Source organism: Pieris napi, chromosome 11 (genome assembly GCF_905475465.1).
Source record: "Pieris napi chromosome 11, ilPieNapi1.2, whole genome shotgun sequence".
Classification (NCBI taxonomy): domain Eukaryota; kingdom Metazoa; phylum Arthropoda; class Insecta; order Lepidoptera; family Pieridae; genus Pieris; species Pieris napi.
In genome coordinates, this window is record NC_062244.1 from 3,760,268 (window position 1) to 3,773,918 (window position 13,651).

At 31.6% G+C, this 13,651-nt stretch overlaps 1 protein-coding gene across 1 annotated transcript; it reads right to left on the bottom strand.

The window, feature by feature from the left end:
- Positions 1–3,677: 3,677 nt before the first annotated feature.
- Positions 3,678–13,150, bottom strand: LOC125053605 (cell cycle control protein 50A). The gene is made up of 9 exons (XM_047655031.1): positions 12,964–13,150; positions 12,753–12,886; positions 12,392–12,600; positions 12,015–12,148; positions 11,404–11,529; positions 11,025–11,110; positions 7,814–7,949; positions 6,906–7,071; positions 3,678–3,758 (listed from the first exon to the last, which is right to left on the bottom strand). The coding sequence occupies exons 1-9, from the start codon at positions 13,016–13,018 to the stop codon at positions 3,713–3,715; spliced, it is 1,092 nt and encodes a 363-aa protein (XP_047510987.1). The 5' UTR covers positions 13,019–13,150; the 3' UTR covers positions 3,678–3,712.
- Between the last annotated feature and the right edge of the window lie 501 nt (positions 13,151–13,651).

A 13,651-nucleotide genomic window follows, 5' to 3' on the forward strand; every position in this document is an offset into this window, starting at 1 on the left:
TCACAATAATTATTTTAATATCCAATACAGAGGGTTTTAAAAACACAATTAAATATAGAATCAAATTATACACAATTAAATCATCATCAATATAAAGAAAAACTTCACAATAGATGAAGAATAAAGCATGTCGTTTGAATCAATCGAATCCAATTCGAATTCCGTAAAACATGAAATGCCATACACCAACTGTTTTTCAAAGAAAATGTAATTGTTATCGCTCTAAGTTTTATTGATGTTACGTAGACACATCCTGTTCAACACTATGTCTCTTTACTCGTAATGGAGACATCCGTAGAGCTGATGAACTAAAGTAGAACTGGGTCCGTGAACCCACGGTCGAGTAGGTGACCGGTATTATTAGGGATTTGGTGTAGTCGAATTGGTATCGAAAACCTTATTCATGTAGTCCTAAATGTCTCCCAGGACAAAAACCATAATGTTTCATATAACGTACATAATAATTTTTGTCATATGTCGTTACTAGATGGCTCTTATCTAAAAACCCTATAGTGGATGTTAAAAAAAACAATGTTAGTTCTAATACATTTATTAAAGTTCTAATCACAATTACACAAATAATGACTGTTAAAAAATAAATGAACAAATTGGAATGTTACATTCTGCCAACAAACAAATGAAGATAACATTCTTATCTAAACATCGATCAACGCAACTTTATGAAATATTAAAAGGCGTGCAAAAGATTACATTAATACTTGTGATAAAATTCTATATTAGTAAATCATCAATACATTCTCATAGAAAAATCATAGTTAAAGTAAAGACGGGCGGGTAGTAAGTTTTTATAAGCTATTAGTACTTATGAAACTCCCGTTTGAGGTATTCCCCTTTCAAGTATTACGTAAGCAGATTTACTGCAATCCCCCCCCCCCTCTCCCCTCTTGTCAGCAAAAGTAAGCAAAGCTCTCAAAAATAATAGTACATAAACGTATTATTTTTTTGTAGGATTCCTCGAAAATGCATTTCTTTTTCAAGCATAGACAGTGTGTGTAATATGTGTAAAAAAGTAAATAAATACTGTTGACGTAATCACCAAATAAGAAATGCAAACACCCCCCTCCCCCTATAGTGTTTACGTAATACTTGAACCCCTTTCAACCCAATATGGCAAAATGGCAGAAATATTATTGTGTCTATGATTGACTGCCATCATCAAACGTATTCTTAGCATCTGTCAATCCAATTTGTTCTTAAGTATTTTGACATTGACAAATTTGCGACATGTTTCTGATTTATCATACAATTCAAGAATAACCTAAAACTTTTGAATACTGTTTTTAAATGCTTAGCTAAATATAAGGCACTTCATAGGTTTCATATACGAAATATCACTAAGAATTTTTGTAATAATAATGTTTTAAATATCTATAGCTGATAATGCATTTGTCCTTATTAGATTGAGTTAAGGCGTGTTTTTAAATGCACAAAAGAGAGTACCAAAATTCCGCATACCGATATTTTCTTTATTCAATATATTCATGTTCATTTCATAGTAAACATTAATTCTATTACATCTACTAAAATAGCCCGTGTAACCAGCGCATGATAAGTACATAATTTAGTTGAAAGAACATTTCAGTCATCTTTATAAGGGAATTAATTGAATGTGCTAACTACCGAAACAATTTAAAAACATGTTTAGGTATGTTCATTATGTACCATTCAGCTAAGAACATTAAAACAGAGATAATATAATAGAGTAATCACAATTAATAGACAATCCTGAATTCGGCTCCAGAGAAACAACTGAAACGTAATACAGAAACTTAACCTAATAATAAAAATTAATAACAAAACAAATTAAAACGTAACAGTTTTAGAATAAAAATCATATCCGTAATAGTTCGACAACTTAACTAATATAAGTTTTAATAAATAATTTATTTATGAATACTATTGAAGACAACATAGACTTAAAACCATAAGAGCTAGTTATTAATTATCATGTTAATATTAATAATCAACGTTATTCTGAGTTATTTTACATGTCAAATTATCGCCTATTAACATTGATTATTTTCAGACAGATTCATATCTAAAACAAAAATATGTTTATGAAAGTACAGGCAGTCCTAGTACTTTCGGCATGTTAGGTTCTCGAAATACGCGACGTAAATCGAAACGACGTAAGTCGAGACATATTTTTCGTATGTTTACATGTAAAACGCAAGAGTTAGGTGCCACACGGACTCGAAAAAAAAAACTTTATAACAAACTTTTGGCTTAAAGAAACTATCAATTCTAGATTGTTTCTTTCTTCTTGCTATCATACAGATCCTGGTAACATTGATAGCCGATAGGCTGCACAAATTGTGTTATTAACGTTGAAAGTTCTCTCAAAATTAGGATCATTTTCTTCAAACATTTTCATGGCATTCTCCAAAATTGCACAAGACAAGTGAATTCTCCTATGCCGGAAATCGAAACAAATGACGTATGCCCGAGGAATAGTGTCAAAACATTGTTCGACGTAAATAAAAACGACGAAGTCGAGGACTGCCTGTATACCTATATTAAGGGTTTTCATTGTTTTAGAAAGTTTAAGTCAACATTATTAAACGAGTTTAAATGCGAGTATTTTATTTTCTCTTTCCGATCCAATAATCTGCCAATTTGGAGTAAATTGTCTTACTTGGTCAATTGAAGTAAATATTTAACTGTCCTATTTTCGTACCATAAACTGTTTGAAGTATGACGTGTCTCAAGCCGATAAGCTAAAGGCTAATATTTTAAACCTCTAAAAAATAATTTCGTGTTACCTTTTAGCTTTGAGGGACAACGAAAAGAAGGGGAACATAGGAAAACGAGCATTTTAGAATGACATCGTGGTACTAACACAAAACCGACACCTTGAGATGACCAGATTTTGACTAAATTATTCAAAATGTAAAGTGAGATAATATCTGAGAGGTGCATTTATTATATAATCTTTAATTTTTAGGATTCTTACATAGAGGGAGCTAAAAACAATGTGAATGAAGCAAATAGTGAATATTTTTTTTATTTAGCTTAATGTTATACATTGCACTAGTACTAAGGTGCCTCTACTGTGCAATATATGTAAGAATAATCTTTGCCAATAAATATATCAAGTTAATTCAATATCTCTAAACAGAAAAAACTGTAGACCTTTCCTATTTACCTATTGAAGTCATTTGTAGGAATAAATTCACGATGTTTTCATTGTTCTATCAAAAATAATTCATCGTACAAGGGGAGAAAGCGATCAATTCCACCAAAGGAAAGTTTATTATATTTTGAAATCGCACTTTCTTCTGCATAGTGTATACATACAAGTAATATAAAAATGAATTAATTAAAAATGACGCAATAATTTTCTTTAGTTCTTTTTTTTTATAGGTCGCCAGTATCATTGCGAGCTGTGAGATAAAAACTTTTTGTTGACAAGACAATTAATTCACATATTTTGTCGTCGGAATTTTTAATAGGCTCATCAAGATAGAAATGAGTAACATACTTTGCAACCCACTCGACGACAACGATGTATTTTTCGAAAGGTAAGGCGCGTCTAGTATAAAAGATACATGATAATATATAGAGCTACAATGATAGTAAATAATATGACCGCTAACCTCTAGGACTTGAATAGTAATTGTCAAGCCTCTAATGCTCTATAATTTTAATAAAAAGTATACATTTTAACTGTTTATTGCATACTTGTATTAAATTAAGAGTAAGGTGTTCTTGGGTTTACGTTGATCATCTCCGTGGTACTGAAAAAAAAAATAAACTGATAAATATTATAAATAATTTTATTAAAATAATATGGAAGTGATGTTAAAAGTGATCAAACCAAATGGTATTAAGTAATTAAAGCTACTATTAATGTAACTAGTGTATAGAATTTATTAATAACTTTAAGTAAAATAACTGCAAGATACTGCTTTGCGAAAACCATTATGAATTAACACTAATAAATATTACGTTAACTTTACTTAATTATATCTATATAAGCTAAAATACACTTAAGGGAGCGTTTAAGTATTATGTAACGAATTTGGGGGGGGGGGGGGGGGGGGGGGTGTATGTGTGTGTGTGTGTGTGTGGTGTTCCTCTTGTAAAACGTTACGATGCTGGGGATTGAATTACGCGTTATCGTTTATATAATTATCGACCTTCCAGTACTTTACACCACATAATGGTAACTTTTAGGTATAAAGAGTCACTAGGTGGTCACGAAACGTTTTACTACTTGGGTACAGTACTGTACGTAAACGTTACGGCGCGTTACATGGGGGGTGTGTCAATAATCTCCAAAAATTGCGTAACGTAATACTTGAATGCTACGTAATGTCAGTAATAAAGAGTTCCATGGAACACGCGAGCATATCCAAGCTTTACTAACCTCGTTAATCATAAAAACTATAAGTCTTATTTCACTTATAGTTTTGTCAAAGTGTATTTACGTTAAGATTAAAAGAGATAGATAGTGAGACCGAGTACCTTCTTTAAAATGGTGCAATTTTAGTAAATTATTAATGAGGGAGTTAATGTTTGAGGGTTTTTTAATTTGACAAAACCTTTTTAACAAATAAATAAACGTAATATTATTTAAATATCTCACCCGTAGTTTGTTTTGACATATCCGTGAAACAAGCTAGTTTGAAATGGATATACTCGCGTTAATCAGAAATAACATCTAATTAGATTAACTATTATCATTATCGCTCTTGCAATACTTTTAATAAATGGACAACTTTTCTCAAATTCTACCTCCTACAAATATTTTTTGAAGTTATACTTCTTTAGGCGCGTTATGAAAAATTTATGAGAGTGAAATTCTACGATGCGCGCGCACCGTGACACAAAATTAATAGAATGAAGTTGCCCACGGAAGATGCTACGGCATTGGACATAATTAAAAAAAAAACATTCGAATAATAATAGAATTTATGTTACACTGAATGTAAGAGAATAATAATAAATATTTATTTATTTAATTTTTCAAATGTAAACTGAACTTTATTGACTATAATGACTCCTTTTCCAGTCTTAGATTTTTGAATTGTAATTAATTATTTGCATGCAATCAAAAACTATTTTGAATAATGCCAAAGAAGTATAACTTCTTACGCGCGTACATAAGTACACGCACCCTTTTTTTTACTTAAATACCTCTATAATAGAATCATACTAAATGGACGTTTTGGGACTTACGACGTCAGACCTGGATTTTGCAAAGACGGTCCAGCTTCCACATAGTAAGTTTGAGAAAATGATTGTGGATATCTGTATGATTACACATATTCAAAATAAATTATTTCCCAGATCGTTGGGCCTGGGTCCGGTATAAGGAGAACGACCCCAGAGCCTAACGCGGCCTATTAGAAACCACCCTTGGTGGTTTTAGTGGGTTTTGTCTACTCTGAATAGCAGAGATTTTGGTGTGGGGCCAGTCATGTGGGTCTCCCCTACTCCCCACTTTTGGGGGCATGCGAAAATTGCCCTGTTTGGATTTAATAAATAAATTGGAAGTGTAGTAGTACTCAGAGTAATTCATTTGATTCTTTACGTTCCTTAATTCAATCATTAACCAATCAGAGAATAAGCTTCGTAACCGAAATACACATCTTCATATAATACAACTTGAAAGGCAAGTTCTTTAGCGTAGCGTTTACATGTTTCAACTAAAGTACTATCCTAAAGCACTCTCCTAAACACTAAGATAATGTAAATCGGCCTTAAGGTGAATGTTTAAAGAGTTAGTTAAGTCTGAAAATGTAGGTCAGAATTTTTGTCAAAAGTGAGCGTCATCGAACATGTTGAAATGAAAATGCAAATAATATAGAATTTTAAACTCCAAACTAGAAAGTCTTCATTTTTTAACATACATATATCGTAAATTTAAAATTAATTCAATCTTATCAATTAAGACTTCAAGTAATTCTAGTTCTCTGCGATATAGCTAAATAAATGTTTTAGCGAAAATAGATATTTTCAGTCCAAATTTCGCTTCAAACTAACACAGTATAATTGTATTATTCATTTTATTTATTTAAGTGTTTATTCCACAGAATTTAAGTTAAAAAGAGCTAAGCGAAAAAAGATATTTTCGTTTATTTACAATCGTTAATATTTATTTTATATATCTAATAATGTATTAAGATATTGTGAATGCCTTCAACAAGAAACGTTTGCCAATAGTTATTGTAATAATAATCCAACCCAATCACAGATTGCATTGGTTTCTTTGATCATTTTTATTTCATACATAAGTAGGTGATCAGCCTTCTGTCACACGATATTTTCCTTCACAAGCGAGGTTTAGATGGACATAAAGTCTATCGGTTCATGAACCTACGACCTCAGGGATGAGAGTCGCATCCCGAAGCCAATAGGCCAACACTGCTTTTTAAGTTAATTAATTTAGACTAAATATTATATTGCGTTAGGGATACTCTATATTGAACTCGAAGTTAAGCAACATTAAAGGCAATTATATTTCAACTGTAAAGGAATGTAGTAATATATATTGTACAATCACAGAATTGATTCCATAGAATTTTGCAAAATTTTAGTACATAGTATTGTCTTTTATTGACATAACCTTTACACATTTAAAAAAAAACTTTTTAACCGGATTAAAGTTATGGTATCGACTAAAAGATGGTTTTGGCAGAAAACCCTCCAACTCCGGGGAAATAAATATAGATAATGCAACTTTTTCTACAGCCGTGATACTTTTTGACATGCAACACCTTTTGACCACGCACGCTGTAATGCACGCAAAACGTCGGTTAAATTTAAAATTATGTTAAATAATGGTAAATTTATAATAACACATAACTTTAATCCGGTTAAAAAGTTTTTTCTTTAAAATTTTAATAGTTTGACAGTACTCAAAATATGGTTTAACTTACCTCTTAGAACAGCGAACGTGAATAACCAGCAGAACAATTCCCAGCAGAAGACACAAAGAGCCGACCACAACATACGCGACACCAAGGAAAGGATTCTTGCCACCAAGGAGAGAGGTCGTCGATATTATAAATGTTTTTGTTCCATCGAAATCTGTTACTGGATAATCTGAAATTAATAAGTGAAAATGTATTATAAACATTTTAGTGAAACATCTTTTTTTTAGTTTTTTAATAAAATTACAGCGTTTGATCTTGGCCTAAGATTGGTGTCAGATTTGTTTTATAGATAAGGTGATCTTTAGCCCCAATTGATGATAATACTACAAAAATTAAAAAATTTAAACATGTATATTCATATAAGTAACACAATGTACACTTATAAATTAAATGCTTCTAATTTTACATTCACTGCCAGTTCTTAAATCAAAGACGTAGAACGGAAGAGAAGAACTGCCAATAAACTCTACGCCACTATTTTTAATCGCCAAGTTTTTTGTTTTACACAATGTTTGTAAGGAGCTGCAACCGTTACACCTTCCACATGACATCTTAAGTAATCAATAGTTAATTAATAACAAGCATTTTCAATTCCATAAAAATATCGAAATAGACTCAAAAATCGATATGTCAGGCTGATCACCTACTAGTCTATAAACTATGAAAGAAATAAATGGAATTCATGTAGAACATTGGATTTTTTTTAAATCCCATCAAAATTGATTACAGTATTAGGTACACTTATAAACAAAACAAAAATATATACCACGAAATAGCTGTAATCTATCAAGGCACTAACAAGTGTGAGGACTAGCGACAGAACAATTTTGTCGCAACCATATTTATTTGTGAATAAAGTTTATTATTATTTAAAAAATATTATTAAAATAATAGATTAATAAATTACTTACTGTAATCAATTTGCAGCGTATATGGTCCTTTAGCCAGTCCAATAATAAAGCCAGCCCGAGTATGATCAACGCGTCGGTAGAGTTTTCTGAATGTTGGTAAGGCCGCGGTTCGCATCCAAACTATCAAGTCTTCATTCTATAATATAATAAATAATTACTACTACTAAAATAAATCAGTGACGCTACAACCTCTTTAGGTCTCGGCCTCAGATTTCTGAATCTGTTTCATGAACATTTTTCAATCTAATAGGCAAGTAGGTGATCAACCTCCTTTTCCTGAGACACACTTTTTGGGTCTAAGACATGTTGGTTTCGTCACGATGTTTTCCTTCACCGTTCGAGCGAATGTTAAATGCGCACATAGAAAGAAAGTCCATTGGTGCTCAGCCGGGGATCGAACTTACGACCTCAGGGATGAGAGTCGCACGCTAAAGCCACTAGGCCAACACTGCTCAATAAAATTACTGCTACTAGTTAGTAGTAGTAGTACTAAGCTCTAACAAAATGTCTCAAACAAATATCTTTTATATTAATTTGTGGTTTGACCACGTATTGTTATTTAACGAAATTGCTAATTACTTGAACTTGTATAAGAATGCACATTTTAAATAAAAAATCATATTTAAATATAGCAATACAGTAACTAGGAAATCACAGGCTCCTGAAATTCTCAAAACATCAGGAGTCTATAAATTATTATTATATACGCCCTTATTATAAAGTGTGGATATAAAATAGTATATCTGTTACCATGGTTACCATTTTTTTAAATGGAATAACATTATTACCATCGTAACAAACTGTCGTACTTTCTATATACTATATCTATATATATATATATATAATAAAACTAAGTCGATAAAATGTGCGTGCCGATAAAACTTAAAAAGGAGTCCCGACACGATAAAGGGACTTATGTGGTGTGATAGCCCTTTATCCCCCCTCGAACAAGAAAGTTCCCGTTTTAATCTAAAGGGCATGTTTTTAAAGATATAAGGGACTTTCCGACCCTTCAACTTGGAAATTAAGTGCAGTGGCGCCATCTGTTATCGAATATTTGAACTTCGTTCAAGACAACTATGGAGACTATACACTCCAATAGTCATAGTGTATAGTCTCCATAGTTGTGAGCCATTGCAGCATGTGTAGTAGTGGCGCGAAATTTAAAATTCCAATTTCAATAAAATCTTAAATTTCATTTGTTACTATAATAAATTTGTTAAATTTTGTGTATTTATACGTCATTATTTAACGTATATTTTGGAGTTAAAGCGACATAATTTTAGTTATCCAAATTAGTTCTCAAAATATTTAAAAATTTAGGTTTTTAAATTTCGCGCCTTTACTACATACGCTACCGCTACAGAAGCTAGAAAGTTCCCGTTTTAATCTAAAGGGCGTGTTTCTAAAGATATAAGGAACTTTCCAACCCTACAACTTGGAAATTAAGTATAGTGGCGCCATCTGTTATCGAATATTTGAACTTCATTCAGGACAACGATTGTTTGGGTTGCATTTCCAAAAGCGTTGCGAGCAATTGTAGCATGTGTAGTAGTGACACGAAATTTAAAATTCCAATTTCAATAAAGTCTTAAATTTAATTTGTTGCTATAAAAAAGTTATTAAATTTTGTGTATTTATACGTCATTAGCTAACTTATATTTTGGAGTTAAAGCGACATAATTTTAGTTATCCAAATTAGTTCTCAAAATATTTAAAAATTTAGGTTTTTAAATTTCGCGCTTTTACTACATACGCTACCGCTACAGAAGCTATAAAGTTCCCGTTTTAATCTAAAGGGCGTGTTTCTAAAGATATAAGGAACAAGAATTGCGAAAAAACTCTGAAATAATGGGAAGAGCTCTACTCATACTCTCAGGAGATTTTCGACAAACACTTCCAGTTATTCCCAAGTCAACATCAGCAGACGAGATCAATGCATGCTTGAAAAAATCACATCTCTGGCCACAAGTACAAATACTGCAATTAACAAAAAACATGAGAGTTGAATTATCAAGAGATGAAACAACAGCACAATTTGCTAAAATACTTTTACAAATCGGCGAAGGTACATATCCTACTGACCAAACGACCGGCCTCATTGAACTTAATAGTGATTTCTGTAATATAGCCACTACTGAAGACGAACTAATCGACAAAATTTATCCAAATATTATTCAGAACTATACTAATGCAGAGTGGTTATTTCAAAGAGCAACTTTGGCCACTAAAAATAATATTGTTGACGATATCAATTTTAATATTCTAAAGAAAATACCTGGTGAAGAGAAAATATATAAATCGATCGACACGATGGTATCCATTGAAGAAAGTGTCAACTTCCCCACTGAATTTCTAAACTCTTTACAAGTACCAGGAATGCCATTACACTGCCTTCGTCTGAAAATTGGAACTCCAATCATACTACTCAGAAATCTCAACTCCCCAAAATTATGTAATGGAACTAGAATGATCGTAAAACAGCTATCGAATAATATCATTGAAGCTGAACTTATTTCTGGAAAGACCAAAGGACAGACAGTATTTATACCTAGAATACCTCTGATCTCTTCGGAATTGCCATTTCAATTTAAAAGACTGCAGTTTCCAATAAAATTAGCCTTTAGTTTTACAATTAACAAAGCGCAAGGACAAACTTTAAAATATTGTGGCATTAACCTCAAAGAATCCTGGTTCTCTCACGGTCAGCTATATGTAGCTTGCTCAAGAGTAGGAAATCCGAAAAATTTATGTATATATACTCCGGACAATAAAATGAAAAATGTTGTTTATAAACAAGTATTGTAAATAATGAGAAAACGTTTTCAATAAACTTTTTTTTTTTACTTTTTACGTCATAGTTTATTTTTTTTATTTCGACTCTACCACGTCATCTCATATCAACTCCCGGGCGAAGCCGGGGTTTTTTAGCTAGTATACTATAAATGCCAATTAAGTCTTAAAAATAATGAATTAGTCATCTATGTCACTTCTCATAACAGCATTAACACAATTTGACAGAAAGGGACGTTAATTAGTTAAAAGTGCAATGAGATTGATTGATTTTATATTAACCATTTTTCAATACATTTAAAAACCATTTTGTTATTGATATATATATATATATATATATTGGATTTTGAAGCAAACATACATTTATGTTTTAAAAATACTATGACATATTAAGGCTATTAATGAAAAAGGTTCTAACCTGGAATCCATTATTATCTGTGTTGTTGGGATCCAACATCCAGACTGGTTTCCGCCAGTTAACTGGCTTTGTGAAGTTGGCGAAAGCTAGAAAAAGAGTTAAAGGTTTTCTAGGCAATTTATATGTGAACATTTCCTTACTTACATGCAATTTTGAAATTTAACTGTCTCAAAATCTATTGTAATGTCAGCAACTTTTACACAACAAAAAGTAAATTAATTAAACATCATTAGTTAAAAAGAACACCGCAACAAAATAGTGATCAATTACGGCAAGGGGAAATGCAAGAAATGATTATTTCTGTTAATGCAGGTTTATTTAATGTGTAATTGCGGTTTTTCATTTCAATTGCATTTGATTGATTTAGTTGGTAATAAACCTGTTTTAAGATCTCCTGATGGATTTCTAAACTTGATGTCCTTGTCTGATGTCCATGCTATACCCGTGTTTAAGACTGGCACTTCAACCATCTTATTTATCTCCTGAGAATACACTCGTAGACTATCTGAAATTACATAGGTTTAATGAAAGGGCAGTATTGGCCTAGGGGCTTAACTTTACGACTCTCAACCTGACCCAACTGAGGTCATGTGAATCACAGCTGTGCTGTGCTGTTTATATATGAGTTGAATAATGATTATGATAATATTATGCTTGTCCAGAGAATTAATTATACTGTATCTTATTTAACATGGACCCTAATTGAATTACCCTTTGTTCTAACTTAGCATATTTTTACAGTACTGTACAATGTTTTGACAGCAAGCAATATGAGCAAAAAAAAACTAATATTACTTGTTTGATCATGTTTCACTTTTAAGTATAAGATAATCATTTACCATATGGACAAAACATAAAAGTTAATACAATATTCACATTGTGTATGGCTTTATTCAACCTAAAATAGTTTGTTTCTCCAGAAATTGAATCCAGGACCTTTTTGGAAAAACACAGCATTAAACCATGATGGCAACAGAATTTACTACTTACCATTAAATAAAGAATTTGCTATAGCTCCACAAGGTGCTATCGGTTTCATTTTACCTTCTTCTTCTGCATATGAAAAAGGGTCACAGTCGGAGGATGGTGTCAGTGCTAGGTGGCCCAGAAGTTGGCTATCATCTCTGTTAAGTATAGATAAACCATTTTTATGGTATTAAATTTTGAATAATATATTAACCCCACATATAAATATTACATTTAATTAGTTACAAATATAGGTATTGATAATTGCTTGCTCCGAAGAAATAACCAGTTCGTCACTTATGTTGTCTGTGAAAGTAAGCAGGGACTTTGCGTGGATGATCTACATGAGTAATGAGTAACATTGAACAGCTACATTAATATACATAGAAAAGTTTACAAACCTAGATTTGACATATCTTCTATGGTTTTGGTAGTAGTTACTTAGTCCATAATAAAAGTAGACATCTCCCTTAAAATCTTCAGTAAGATTAAAATTTATTTGACATACACACGGTTCCAACATTTTAGTGTCTTTGATAAATTTAGCGCAGGTTTCGTTGACAGCATCTTCTTTCATACAATATGTATAATCAATTACATGTTCTTTAACCTAAACATAATAAAATAGTTCAAAAGATACAGTAATATTAATGTTTATCATCAACCTGTAAAACAAACAACAAAGCAGTATACAAGATGAAAGAAATAGCCTGAAGATTGAATATAAACATTTAAAGCAATTACTTTATTTATATAGCTTACCTCATCAGAAAAGTAAAGTAATCCAATTCCCACTGGGATAAAGGCTATTCCAATAACAAAGAAAGTTGGCAAAACAGTCCCGGCTGTTAAAATTGGTTGCCAAGCCGGTAGACGTTGCTGCTTAAATGCGGACTCTATAAAGAAGTTTAACTATCAAAAATCTGATCAATAACGCCAAGGGTAAGGTGTGTCTATCATTTTTGTTACCTACCTGCAGGACGTCTAGATTTAACATTATGTTCAGAAGTATCGCTAGAGGTAGCCATGGTTAAGGCATTAATATTAAAAAAATAAAAAGTACGTTTAAAATTCTTGAATTCAATAAGAATATTCAAAATATTTTTTTATTTACAACTAAGGAAGTATATTTTGACAAAGATGTAAGATGAAAGATCAGTTATCAGACTATCAAAGGCAAAAGTAAAGATTAAAGACAGACAGACTCTATATCACAGACCAACTAAAGATACTAACCATAGAAAAAAGAACAGCCCTTATAACATGTACACAAGTTTTTGAAATGTTTTAGCACTCATAAATATTTATTATTTGCCGAAACAAAGGTTTTTATTACGCCACGCATTTATGTCTCAAAACGTGCAAGTTACACATGGAGTACTGTTCCACCTATAGACAGGCGCCGCGCATATAGGTAGATTATGGCTAGTCTTTTGATATTTTTTTTTTTTTTTTTTTTATATTATGGCAACAGCTTCAACTTTATGCCAGTTTCAAGTAAAAGGTTGGGAAACTACACGCGAAAAAAAATAAACAAAGACATCAGAAGGAAATAAAGGGATAAGCTGGTTAAAAATAAAATATGTACATAAACATATTACATCTTAATATTATTATAGATTATGAAAGAAGCTAATACATTATAATACAATAAAGGATAA

Bases quoted from the DNA above. Each gene is read 5' to 3' on its own strand.
- LOC125053605 (XM_047655031.1), bottom strand. From the start codon at position 13,018: ATGGCTACCTCTAGCGATACTTCTGAACATAATGTTAAATCTAGACGT. The intron at 7,950-11,024 runs GTTAGAACCTTT...ATTATATTATAG, and splicing joins CAGATAATAATGGATTCCAG to AATGAAGACTTGATAGTTTG. The intron at 7,072-7,813 runs GTAAGTAATTTA...TATTAATTTCAG, and splicing joins TACGCTGCAAATTGATTACA to ATTATCCAGTAACAGATTTC.